Source organism: Dermacentor albipictus, chromosome 9 (assembly GCF_038994185.2).
Source record: "Dermacentor albipictus isolate Rhodes 1998 colony chromosome 9, USDA_Dalb.pri_finalv2, whole genome shotgun sequence".
NCBI lineage: Eukaryota > Metazoa > Arthropoda > Arachnida > Ixodida > Ixodidae > Dermacentor > Dermacentor albipictus.
In genome coordinates, this window is record NC_091829.1 from 130153285 (window position 1) to 130167379 (window position 14095).

Sequence of the window (14095 nt, forward strand, 5' to 3'; positions counted from 1 at the left end):
ATCATTCTTTCAAATGTGGCGGGAGCATTGCATAGACCGAAAGGCATTACATTAAACTCATAAAGGCCATCCGGAGTAGAAAAGGCGGTCTTTTCTTTGTCCGCTTCGTGCATTGGGATTTGCCAATATCCGGGGCGAAGATCAAGGCAGGAGAAATATTGCGCGCCTGGCAACGAATCAAGGGCGTCATCGATACGGGGCATCGGATATACATCCTTACGGGTGACATTGTTTAGCGCACGGTAGTGAACACAAAATCGTACCGATCATCTGCGCCAAAACGACGGATGATGACCAAGCACTGGCGGAGGGACGTATGACGTTTCTTTTCAGCATATCGGTGACGTTCTCCGCGATGATTTTGCGTTCGGTCAAAGAGACTCGGTAGACACGACGGCGTACAATAGTCTGGCCATTGGTGTCGATACAATGGAAGGCAACGGAAGTCTGTCCGAGTGACGAAGTATCCATATCGAAGGAGGCCTGGTGCTTCGTAACCAATTTTAGCAACGCTTCATGTTGAGCAGCAGTAAGGTCAGGGCTTATCAGGGAAGTAAGGGCAGATGAAGCAGATTTGTCCTGTTGAGGAAGAGCTTGCGAGGCGACAAGAGGGAGTAGGGAGACTGGTTGGGTATCCACAAAACAGGTCACTGCGGAGCCTTGAGGTAGGAGGATTGTCTCAGTGGTCACATTTAAAGCGATGATTAACGCAGAGCTTTCTTTGAACCACACCAGGAAGGAAGCGAAGACAATCCCACGGGCAAGACAGCGACAGTAAGGAGTGACGAACACGTCACCATTGGTGATGTCTGTAGAAGAGAGACTTATGACTTGCTCGTGGCCGGCAGGCAGTGCAGAATCGGCAGCAGTGAGAAAACGCAGTCGTGGCTCATCGGTACTTCCGCTGCAATGAACTGTCTCACTCATATGGACTACACGTTGACGGCAAGAGATTAAAGCGGACGCTGACGAGAGAAAGACCCAACCTAAAATTAGTTATGAGCGCATGGGAATAAAATCATAGAGAAAGGGAATTGAACAAGAGCGGACACTCGGTGAAAATTGGAAACAGGAAACACGTCACGCTATACTTTTAACATCGACGAATTGGGGTCGCGAGCATCGAGAAAAAGAAGAATGTGAAATGAGATTAACAGCAATTGTTTAATTTATTTTATTCTTTCCCGGAAAAATTAAAAATATCTGCGTATAAATTAAGTTAAACTTTGCGGCTTACTTCCGTTGCCTAGCGACAGGCGAACGGGCGAATGACGAGGCAGATGTTTGCGTCATTCGTCAGACACGCCGCCGAAGCGAGAGCGACCGGCCGTGTATCTGAGCGTTGGACTGTTTGCTCACCCGTGTGACTGTTTTTCTGTTTTGGGATTTAGCCTGGTTTCATGGGCACCCGGCGAATTCTAGCGTTCGTTCGGAACTGCGACATGACGAAATTGCACTATTGGACAACGGCAAGGTGAGAAACTTTCTTTGACAGTCTGCGACGCATTTCGAGCAATTAGGCTTATCTGGCACCTAGTCTAGACTTGTGATGCAGTTAACGAAAAACAGCGTGGCCGTCGTGGAGCAGTTAATTTTAATTAAAGAATCGTACTGGGAGATGTTTGCGACGCTTCCTGTAAGCCTTAACTAATTTTAACTAATTTCAGTAGTTTTTGGGCACGCGACGCTAGCATAGACGCTAGTCGCACAGGGTGCTGTGACGCAGTTTCGCGTGTACTGAATGTGACAATGACAAGTTTCGGCCATATTGGCGCTTTCGCTGACCCCCAACATTATTGTGACTAAATTGGTTACTTTTTGGGGTACTTTTCAAGCGCAGTGGGTGCGCCTGGCGCTGCGACGCAGTTAGCGAAAAGCAGCTCTGCCGTGGTGCGCGGTTTCGCGCTTTAATGCACTGACAAGTTCATGGCGCTTTTCTTTCTCTGACGCCCAACATTGTTGAAAATTATTTTGAGGCCCGCTCGCCGCGCCTGTCGTGACGCAGCAAAAAGCAGCTCGGCCTTCGCGCTTTAAATGCATCTAGCAAGATAAATTTGCGGCCCTTCCTCTGGCGCCCAACGTTACTGTAACTTATGTTTTGTTAAATTAAAAATGTTAAAGCTAATTGCCTTTGTTCGTAATCTCGTCTGTTCGCCGCTTTCGCGCATGTCGCCTCTTCAAGCGCTTTACATCAATGACACATGCTTGTCATTTACGTTTCTCAACAGATGTCCTCCTGTAGTGGCTCGTACGGCAGTTACTGTTGTGTACAGTGGTGCCAAAACAATGGAAGAACGAGAAAGAAGCCCGGCACCAGTTTTTTTCGTATCCCACAGGACAGCAGGTTTGTTGTGTTGCAATTTAGCAGCGCACTGTTTCTGCTGCTTTAATGAAAATATGCAGCAATGTCGCCCGATTATAACATTTATTTAGCTGAAGTAATCCAGTGAGGGGCATAATGTGTACGCTCTGGAATCAGTTTGGGATTCTTAAAAAATCATGAGCATTTACACATTGCAGCAAATGCATCTTTTTTTTGTGGTATAAGCGTACCATTGTACCTGTAACTTAAGTGTTGTGTACCTCTTTGTGAGTATCTTGTTATAGAAAATTTGCAAAATGAAATATTCTATCGCATTAAGTGGAACATTCTAGAGGCCCCTACAGCTGTTCGGCAATTTCAAAACTAGTGTACAAATTTTTTTTATAACTAATGTAGCGCATTTTAAATTCCTGATTTGTCAAGCATGTACACACTAATGCAATAAAATGCTTGATGCTTATTGTTTGTGCCATACAACATGCTCTTTTAAAACGTGCGCAGGTCGACGGCATGGGTGGCATATTCCCGCAGAGCCGACCTTATGGAAAAGCCGGCAGGTGTGTTGTACAAGTCATACAGGATATGCAGCGACCATTTCACTGCAAAAGATTTCCTGGACCCAGGTCGCACGCGACTCATTAGAACAGCTGTACCTACAGTTTCCTCAGGTACGCAATACAGCAAAGCTCCAAGTGTCAGCACTGTCTTGGTGCACTTTGCTGTAGCTCATGTACGTCTCTGTGTCTTCATAGAATTGCTAGTGGTAAGAGTTTTGTGGTAATTATTTCGACCTGAACCAACCTCAGGTGAACATTTTTTTCTATTTAGCTTTTGCAGATGCTGCCGATGTGCCATCTGTTGGATTCGCTGTTGCATCACATCAAAACACCGTTCCAGAGGACCATCTGGAAAAGTCTATAGGCATCAGCACTATGTTTGAAGACCCTGCTTTGCAAGGTACTTGTAGTGTCCTGTGTTTGCGACTAACACTCAGTGTTGCCAATGAATGTAGGCTGCAGCCGTCCTGCAAGTGAGGAACAAGCTGGTGAGGACGTCCTACATAAGACATGCGAGCAAGGCTCCCTCATGACGGCAAGCCATGCTGCTAAAGGTGAGTTTGGTGTATCAAGTTAAACTTAACAAAGTGGCAATGATGGGTATTTTTCCAGCAAGCCTACAACAGATGTCTGGCTGCAACACCCCTGTGAGCGAGCTAGGTGCAACGACCTCCCAGGTGGATATGTTTGGCAGCAGTTCTACCGAGGATGAGCGTTGTGCTGTTGATGGTAACTATCATACATTTTATAGAGCAGACGCATAGTTCTTTTAACAACATTATTGTTTCAAACCAGGGTGTGTTGAATTTGATTTTTAACTGAATCTGAAAAAGGTTAACCTGGCGATATAGATAAGGCATTTCTCTTTAGAGACTTTTTATGGACTAGTCAATATTTAATTGTTTTTCAGAAATCTCTCTCGACGTCTGTTATACTTTCTGCCTGGAAAACAGCTAAAGTTATTCCGCTATTCAAATATGGTAGTAAGCAGTCCTTACTAAACTACAGACCCATCGTTATAACGTGTCATTCTTGTGAAATACTTCAATGTGTAATTTGCGAACATATTGAATTCTTGGAGTGTAATGGTTTATCTGGTGCTCAGCACGGTTTGGATTTATCACTGCAACCCAGCTTATTGAATACACTACCGTCGCACAGGCCCCATCAGGCCCTCTATGCAGGTGATCGAATTGATGCAATATTTATTGATATTTCAAAAGCTTTCGACACTGTGTTGCACTCTGAATTGTTCAAGAAGCTCACTGTTATTCTTAACAACAAAGTGTTTAACTGGATTTCTTTTTTATCCAATCGGTCTCAGTACGTACTATGACGTACTCTTTAGGTCTTCTCAATCCTCCACATGCAGTGTAACGTCTAGTGTGCCTCAAGGTTCAATATTGGGTGCGCTTCTATTTTTGATCTTAATAAATGATCTAACAAGTAATGTTCCTCTTAGAATCTGCATTAGGCAGATGATTGTGTATTGTACCATACGATTAAAACTCGTCACGATCACATCATCCATAACGACTCGTTTGCATTACTTCAATCATGGTGTGACTTGGCAGATGCAAATCAACTTCCAGAAAGTTGTACCTATGTCATTTACCAAACATTTTCCGCCTTCTCCACTTACGTATTCGTATAACGACTACCCTCTAGGAGATGCTTCACATCGAACTCGTGCAACCTAGTGCTTAGGCTGCTTGCAACGCATATTACGTTCATCCCCACTTAGCACACGACTCCTCACTTATAAAACGATGGTTCGTCCAATACTGAAGTGTGGCTCTGGCGTTTGGAATGCACACAAAATATCTATCAAAAAAAGTGCATCTGACAAGAAAGCTGTGGGCTTCGTTTATCGTTTTGACAGGTATTTTTTGCCCATTTCCCATCTTAGTCTTCAACTTGCCAGTCTCTCTTCTCGTCGTCACTTTGAATCTTTCAGGTTTCTTTATACTCTTACTCCCCACAATTCTCCATTCTCCTTACTTGGCAAGTAAGGGAAATCTAGACCCAATATCACCAGTCACCATGAGTTGAATACGTCCACTTGTCACCATCATACCGAAGCGTTTAGTCTCCCTGTCCCTTCTGAGATTGCGGAGTGCGCTGCCTGGTTACGCAAGATCTTTACCACTCAATGAATTTCTATTGTATATTAGTCATGATGTTCTGTGCTCTTTATGCTATTCTATGTATTGTATTTCCCCACTCCTGCGATAGCCCTTCTGGGCTGCAGTATATCGAAATAAGTGAAATTAATAAATAAGTCCTTAGTCGACCATAACCTTTGAATAACCATTACATACGAGGTAACTGGAAGGTCAAGGTGCGATATTTAAGAGTACTGTTCAGATTGGAGCACGCTCATAAAGTGCACAATCTTTTAGGATGATTATTCTTGTGACATATATTTTCCATATATGTGTACTATGATTGTATCATTGTTAAATTGTGTGGTGGACACTGGCACTTCTCATATCAGAAATTGAAGCTTTTATGAATGCTTGTCTGCAGAAGCATGAGCTTTGTAAATGCGTAGAGTGATATCTCTAACAAACTCTGTAAACACATGACGTACAACTTATAAACTATGCAATATTTATTTTGTTTAAAGAGCACAGTGGTATTAACTGTTGATGCTTAGCATTTGGTTAGGTCTTGCTGTGCAAGTTAGGAAATAATTGTCAACGCACAAGCTACCGTTGCTTTGTACTTTCAACTATATTGGCAGTAAGTGAGGGAGGTAATGCAAAATTGTGCCAGGCAAGTTCTTGTTAGCGTTGTAGCTCAAAGGATGCTTGGGATGCATAAGCTGTTTGGGTAATATCTTGCTCTTTGTTTTTGTGCAGATGCCATTTCCGAGGTGTCCCCAAGCGCCAACATTTTCGATTCAGCTGAAAGACCAGTAGGAAACTATCCCGGTAAGTGTTTGGTTCATTTAACGCTAGCCAAAGGCTTTGTGGATTTTCTTCAAGATGGGGGGTGTTCTTGTAATAGTGGTTCATTTTAATAATGGAAAAGTTGAGCAGCCGAAGGAAACTCATATTGTTTGATTTTTGTACTATTTACTCGAACTCCTTCATGAGTATATGCGAGAAAGGCTCCCTCATGGCTTTGACACAAAGCAATTTAGATCTACTTTTAATTGTGTTCATGGAGGCTCTGTGTAGGAATTGTACCTGCGAACAATGGTTATATTTGGTTGAATGTATCGTACTGTTTTACAGTTTCATAATGAGCTGTTCAGTATGAAGTAACCAGTAAATTAGTGTTGTATCAAGAAATTGTCGAATTGTTGTACACGTAGCTTTATTTATGCGTGCATATTTTTTGTATCTTACAGTTGCTTGGAAGAGCGCAGTGAGGAGCTCTCCGTCAACAAAATTTAGGGCGACCGTCCGGCGACTGCAGTCCAAGCTAGCAAGATGCCAGCGGACCATCAAACGGTTGCAGAAGAAGCAGAGCAAGCTACCGCCATCCATTTCGAAGGCACTGGGCATTATTCGTCCATCAGTGACAGAGGAGGTTTTTAAGCTTTTGTGTACACACCTGCGATTGCAGCAGAGGGGAAAAGGCAAGCGCTTCCCTATCTGGCTCAAAAAGTTTGCCTTGCTTTTGAACTTCCGTGGACCCCGTGCATACCGTTTTTTGGCACCAATTTTCTCTTTGCCAACACAGCGTACTCTGAGACGCTGGTTGTGCAACTTTAGGATGTCACCAGGAGTGATTCCCGGAATTATTCAAAGTATTTCTGCTAGCACTCACGCATGGAATGAGCGCGACCGAGTATGCACCCTCATGTTTGATGAAATAGCTTTGAAAAAGAACTTATCCTATGATGCCGGTGAAGATATTGTGCATGGGTTTGCAGATGATGGCATCGAGCGGTCATCAAGTATTGCCGACAGAGCCATGGTTGTGCTTCTGGCAGGTATATCTAAGAGGTGGGTTCAGCCAGTCGCATTTACGATAGGGCATGTATTGACATGGGCAAATGTTATTGATAAATTACTAATCTCGATTATTGAGCAACTTAAAGCCGTCAGAATTGTTGTCAAAGCGGTAATCTGTGACCAAGGCACGTCAAATGTCAGCTTGGCGCAGAAATTGGGCATCACGATTGGGAAACCATATTTTGAAGTTCTAGGCGAGAGAGTTTATTTTATTTTTGATGTACCTCATTTGATCAAAACGACCCGCAACAATCTCCAAGCACATGAGTTGCTCATTGGGAAAGAAGTTGTGAATTGGTCTCATATTGAACAACTGTACAAATCCACACATGAACTAAGGTTACGATTGGCTCCAAAGCTAACAGAGCGGCACATATACCAAAGGCCATTTTGTAACATGAAAGTCAGCAGAGCTGTACAAGTCCTGAGCTCATCAGTTAGTATTGCAATTATGACATTGGTTTATGTAAATGAGCTTTCCTCTTCAGCTGTAGCTACAGCAAACTTTTGTGACCGTATGGATAAGCTATTCGACACATTGAACAGCTCCAGCCCCCATAGGAATGCTCAGAAATACAGATATGCCATCAAAAAGGGGCAAAATGAATTAATTAAATTTCTGAAAGAACAGCTTCCATGGATTGCTTCTTGGAAATTTTCTGGCAAGCGTCAGCCGCAAACAATCACTGGCTGGCAGATAACAATTCAGGCTGTCATCCATCTTTGGGACGATCTCGGCCAATTACAACTTCATCTATCTGCTAACTCGTAGGCTCCAACAGGACCCACTAGAGAACATGTTTGGGCACATCAGACAAAAGCACGGTTGCAATACTAACCCAAATGTGTCTCAGTTCATTTGTGGTTTAAAGCATATTTGTATTCAGAAAGCCTTCAAACTCTCTGAGCAGGGCAACGTAGAAGAAGATAGATCTAAACTCCTCCATGAAGTGTCGCCGTTCTCTCTAAATAGCACCTCTCTGGTTGATGTAGTCGAATCAGTTGGCCCTGATAACTTTCCGTCTCTCGAAGACATTTCAGTTCTTGCAAAAGACATTCAGTCGCATATCATTGACGATTCAGCAGCATATTACGTGGCAGGCTTTCTGGTCAAAGTGTTCCTGGCAAAATCATTCGAAGGGTGCACTTGCCGACAGTTGCTGCAAGGTGACATAAATTCAGTGAGTGCCGAGCACCAGTATTTTACACTACTGAAGGCTTATCACGTACCGAGCAAACTGTTTGGAAATTTGACAGTGCCATCACAAAGATTGTTCGATTTTGTTCAAGAAATGGAGACCCACTTTCTTGCCGTGATTGAGGCTACAGCGCATCTTGCACATGTGTGTGATGTTTTGTATCAGTATCTGTTTGGTGTGGGGGAAATGGAATTTTGCTGCATTGCATGTCGCCAGAGATTTGTCAAAATGTATTGCCGGATACGTCTGTGTTGGCATGTTCGATTCGTAAACCGCAATTTAGACAAAGTTAGGTTTCATTCATCAGTGTCTGGCGTGCAGCTTGAAAAAGTTAAAGGTTAATGCAGTACTTCTTTTCACCAATGAACATATAATTGGCATTTAAGGTCTGCTAGGGCTCCCTTGCTCAAATTGAATAGCATTTTGGCAGGGTCACACTATTGATACATTACAAGTGTGTGGTGGTAGGTGGAGGGGGGCGGGGGGGTGGTGGTGGGGGGCGGGGGTGGTTGTGGTGGGTGGTGGCACCCTCCGGAGGTGCAGCAGCTCCTCCGGGGGGAGGGGGGGGGACATGGCCCTACAGAATGCTATTCCTTGTGAACACGGCACCCACAGCAGGCTCAAAACAATTTCTTTTAACCTTTACCAAGTGCCAGAGTATAGAGCAGTGCGCACTGGTGGTTGCCTCAAAAATGTTACTCTTGCCTGCGTCCGGCTGAAACGTTTAATGCTTCTATATTGATTTTGCACACCTTACTGAGCTGATAAGGAGTGGGTAAGGATTTAAGCCCAAAGCAATGCAGTTGTCTCAGCAAGACTACTTTGTTAATTGGATATATAACGCCAAAAGTATACGAGGACGTGTGCACGAGGAGGAGGGGGGGGGGTTAGGTTGTGGAATGAGGGATGGGGGGGAGGGGGCACGGATTTAAATGTAAAGCAATGCGGTGGTCTCAGCAACACTACTTTGTTAATTGGCTATCTAATGCCAAAAGTATGAGGATGTATTCACGAGGAAGGGGGGTGGGGTTAGCTTGTGGATTGAGGGATGGGGGGAGGGGGCACGGATTTAAATGTAAAGCAATGCGGTGGTCTCAGCAACACTACTTTTTGTGTTAATTGGATATATAATGCCAAAAGCATGAAGATGTGTGTGCGAGGGGTGTAGGGGGTGTTAGCTCGTGGAACGAGCAATGGGGGAGGGGGCATGGATTTAATTAAGGGCAAAGCAATTTGGTGCTCAGCAACACTGCTTTGTGGGTTAATTGGATACGCAGCGGCGACAGTATACGTGGATATGCGTGTCATTTTTTGTATTTCAGTTTGCTTGCAGCGCGCAAAGTGTATTGCAGATAGATGTATGGTTGGTGTGAAAGCTGCTTTCTTATGAAGCGAGATAAACATTAATTTTTTCTTTTTCTCTAAGGTTCTGTATTGTATTCAAAGCTTTATGTTTTGTATGTATCAGCATTCGTTTTAATGCTCCAAATGGACTGCATACCACGTTTGTTTTATTTTGGGGGTAGAGGCCATGGATGTATACTTAAGTGCAAAGCAATGCGGTGGTCTCAGCAACACTACTTCTTGTGTTAATTGGATATATAATGCCAAAAGCATGACGATGTGTGTGCGAGGGGTGTAGGGGGTGTTAGCTCGTGGAACGAGCGATGGGGGAGGGGGCATGGATTTAATTAAGGGCAAAGCAATTTCGTGCTCAGCAACACTGCTTTGTGGGTTAATTGGATACGCAGCGGCGACAGTATACGTGGATGTGCGTGTCATTTTTTGTATTTCAGTTTGCTTGCAGCGCGCAAAGTGTATTGCAGATAGATGTATGGTTGGTGTGAAAGCTGCTTTCTTATGAAGCGAGATAAACATTAATTTTTTCTTTTTCTCTAAGGTTCTGTATTGTATTCAAAGCTTTATGTTTTGTATGTATCAGCATTCGTTTTAATGCTCCAAATGGACTGCATACCACGTTTGTTTTATTTTGGGGGTAGAGGGCATGGATTTATATTTAAGTGCAAAGCAATGTGGTGGTCTCAGCAAGACTACATACTAAACTGTGTGTTAATTGGAAACGAAACGCCAAAAATATACGTGGATGTGCGTGTCATTTTTTGTCTTTCAGTTGGCCGTGCAAAATGAATGGCAAATGTATGATTGGTATGAACGCCGCTTTTTTATGAAGTGAAATAAACATTACTTTTTGTTTTTCTCTAAGCTTCTGTAGTGTACTCATAGCCTCATGCCTTGTGTTATGTATCAGCATTCTTTTTATTACGCCACATGGACTGCACAGTGTTTTATTTTGATGGAATGAAATAAATATGGAATTCCATTGAAAGCTTATCCTAGCATCTCTTTTCTGGAAATGGCACTGCTGTACAAACCCTGCCTGACAGCTGCCTTTCCGTATATTTTCACATCCTACAAAATGCTGCTTCCCGCCCTAAGCAGCGCGCGCCTGTAGAAATAATAAGCACGCGCATTAATGGTACGAAAAGGGGATCAGCGCAGCAGGCGCCACGTGTACCAGCTAGTATTCAAAACGCGCGCGCACAAAACCGAAACCGGAAGTGTGCTTCAGGTTTTAACATCGACGGCTTGGTGCGCTGCAGTCAATTCGGCCGCTGGGCTCCATGGGAGTGTCCCCTCTTATTGTATTTTTCTTTCTCTATGATAAAATCGCGAACTTAATGTGATGACAGATACCATCAATGAAGACGCGTGCTGTACATTGGGCTGATGGTCGAATGATTGCTCCATTAGCCCCAAACAGAGATGATCCAATATAAGGCGTCTTCACTTTCCGCAGACGAGAGCACAGGTCCGCACGCATAACAGATATAGTAGCTCCCGTGTCAACCAGAGCTAACAAAGGCACACCTTCCACAGACACCAACAGCATGTTCGAAGGACGTTCAGGAGGACTTGGAGCACTTCGCGGTGATGCAGTTTTCCCTCCAAAAACTGCACTGGTTAGTTTTCCGGTCACTGGACATGGAGTTGGGAGACAGGTTGAAGTGGCGAAACAGAACGTCGGAGCGGCGATGGGGAGCGGCGTCTCGAGGCACGTGTGTTGTGTGCGGTGTTGGAGAAGTCGGCCGGAGATGGAGATCGGCGAACGGGAGGATTGTCGTCATAAGTGCGGTAAACGCGAGGAGGTGGCTCATCGCGTTCAAAGGCCGCGTAACCACGACGTTCGTCTTGCTGGCGGCGTCAGCAAAACCGGGAGATATGTCCTCGAAAGCCGCAGTAGTAGCAAATAGGCCTCGACAAACGCCAGGCAGAGTAGTAAGGTTGGTTCGGAGCTCGGGTGACTAAAGGTACCAGGTGATTGTGAACAGGCGCAGGAGGTGTAATTGGAGACGGCGCGGCTGGCATTGCAGCAATCTGGGCGTAAGAAGCCGGTTGTGGGCAACGAGAAGCGTTGGTATGCTGGGCGTTCTGCAGGGAGGTCAATTCCTCCTTAATAATACCGCGCAGGTCAGTAGAAGCAGGTTGCACGTGAGCGCTGCTGCAAGGGGGTGAGCCATGCGCTTGCAATTCCTCACGAATTATGGCTCGAATGATAGACCGGAGCTCAATACTGTTTGCCAGGCGGTTGTCGGAAAAGTCCGATTGCAAACGGATTGACTGCAGGGCGTCGAGGCGCTGACAGACGGAGATGACGTCCGACACCGTCGAAGGGTTTTGAGCGGCGAGTGCGTTGAAGGCAGTAGATCCGATACCCATAAGAAGGTGTCGCACGCGATCAGGTTCTGGCATGGCACTGTCGACACGGCGGCAAAGCGCGAGGATGTCCTCAATGTACGAGGTATACGATTCGCCATAATGCTGGACGCGCTCAGACAGCCTCTTTTTCGCAACTTCCGAACGAACCGTGGGTGTGCCGAAAATCCGCCGTAGCTGCTCCCTGAAAGACGACCAATCACGGAAGTCTCTCTCATGATTCAGGAACCATGTCTTTGCTACTTGAGAGACGTAAAATGGCACGTTATTTAACCTCGATGGCTCGTTCCAGTTGTTGTATTTGCTGACACGATCGTAGTTGTCGAGCCAGTCTTCAACGTCCTCACCAGGCAAGCCAGAGAAGATTTCAGGGTCGTGATACCGGTTGTTGGCAGGGCTGGGATTGGGGGTGGCTGGCACTTGAACCGAGATGTTGGATGCTGCGGTCTGGTCTTGCGACATGGCGGCCTCTTGGCGTAAGCGGCGTCCCGAACGTAGCTCAAGGAGAGATCTTGAAGTGGATTGAGGTCGAAGGGATCTTAAAGCGCCTCCACCACTTGAAATACCACGGTTAAGACGACGCTTTATTCCAAGAAGGAAAAATGGCGCCGACGCAAAAACGAACACGAGCCGATGAGTGATGATGACTTTGTACAGATGAAGATGAAGTCCGCATAAATGCTTACGATATATATAAGTATGTGTGTGTGTGTGTGTGTGTGTGAGTGTGTGTGTGTGTGTGTGTGTGTGTGTGTGTGTGTGTGTGTGTGTGTGTGTGTGGTGTGTGTGTGTGTGGTGTGTGTGTGTGTGGAAAATCGAATGCAACTGACACCGACAGCTCTACTGAACTATAGGACAGTTTCGATATGCAGGTTAACAAGTCTTTTTCGGAAATAGCGTATATGAGCAATGACTGCATTCATACTAATCCGCACTTAGTTTATCCAACCTAGCTGTTGATGCGCTAACAAAGCGGGTGAATTTGTTTTATACCCTCAGCTGGAAAACTGTTCACCTGCTGCACAAAAAAGTACTTTAATTCTTTCATATTCCGGGAAAAGGCCGTTAAAAGAAAAATTACTTGGAATAAATGGTGACTAATAACCAGGACAAGTGATTTTAGAAACTGTCCAATCGGAAATGTTTGTGTTGTAACATCAACTAATTATTTGACTGGTAAAGGGCTGAACCAAGCAAAAGGTGGGCTAGAAGAGGTCTCTTTCTTTTTTTCGTAAAGAATATTGTATAAACACAATCTCATTCAGAAAAAGTGGAAGTGCGATTAATATATAGAGTGTCTCGCGCGTCGGCGCCGGCTTTGCAATTCTACAGTAATTCACTGAATCCTTGCGCAATGGAAAAATATAACCGAGGCATAGCAAAAAAAAAAGAAAATAATTGCGACTACGACGCAGAAAGCAAGATAGGTTCTGCACGTTCGTGGAGCACAAAATATATAAACACAACAAACACGCTTGAGGTATGTGCCTCATTTTTTTAATATGGCGCCAAAAAACAAGATATACAGAACATTTTGCATTTCTCTCACCTTTCAACCCCTCTGTAATTGGTCATCTCATCCCTTAGTACGAAATGCCCCAAATTTTCAACCAGTTTAGCAAAGAAGGCTGTAGTGAAACCGCTTTTTAAATTTATGGTTTAGCTTGTCACGCCGCCGACGCCGCCACCGAAACATGGCTTCGCGCCGCCACCGATTAAATACCCGGCGCCGCACCACCGACGACTAGAAACCGACACGGCGCACACCTCGAACAATAGACTGTAGCCATGCTGCTCGAAAGGAACGAGACTTTATCTAAGCTTCATTTGCAGCCGTTGTTTGCGCTTCTTTGTATTTACCACATAATTTACCACATACCACAAACGTTTTGGGGCGCAAACGAAATAGCGTCGAAGCCACTGCGCATGCGCGAGACGCAAACTGCGCTTGTGTTTTGCGATAGGAACGCTATTTCACCGATTTAGCGGGAGCCCAAATAGCAGCCCAAAAAGCTTTGCGTCAGCAAACATGGCGGCACCCATCGAAGCAGCGGCTCTAACGAAGCACTAAACTGGGTTAGATTCGCGGTAACGTGTGAAGTGCAAGCTAGGAGAAGTGACTGCGGTTATCGCTTTCTCCCAACTAGCGTGTGTTATGATGATTAACTCTTTAGACGCCACTGATTCCGAATTCGATTGTGAATTTGATGGCTTGTAGGCCTAACACGGCTAAGCTTGGCTGGTGAAGGCACGGAAAGTTGGTTTGCTCAAAACTAAGCGCAACTAGTTTGGTGCTTACAGAATAACCTCTAA

The 14095-nt window shown here is 44.9% G+C and overlaps 2 protein-coding genes across 2 annotated transcripts in view; one reads left to right on the forward strand and one right to left on the reverse strand.

Annotated features, from left to right (window-relative positions):
• The window catches only part of LOC135918841 (uncharacterized), a 206176-nt gene that overhangs the window by 171521 nt on the left and 20560 nt on the right, over positions 1-14095 (reverse strand). The gene's annotated exons all lie outside the window — the stretch shown is intronic.
• Positions 1196-7755, forward strand: LOC139049675 (uncharacterized). Its single transcript, XM_070525372.1, has 8 exons — positions 1196-1474; positions 2229-2344; positions 2825-2991; positions 3152-3280; positions 3336-3434; positions 3493-3609; positions 5745-5816; positions 6239-7755. Exons 2-8 carry the CDS (start codon positions 2229-2231, stop codon positions 7618-7620), a joined length of 2082 nt encoding a protein of 693 aa, XP_070381473.1. The 5' UTR covers positions 1196-1474; the 3' UTR covers positions 7621-7755.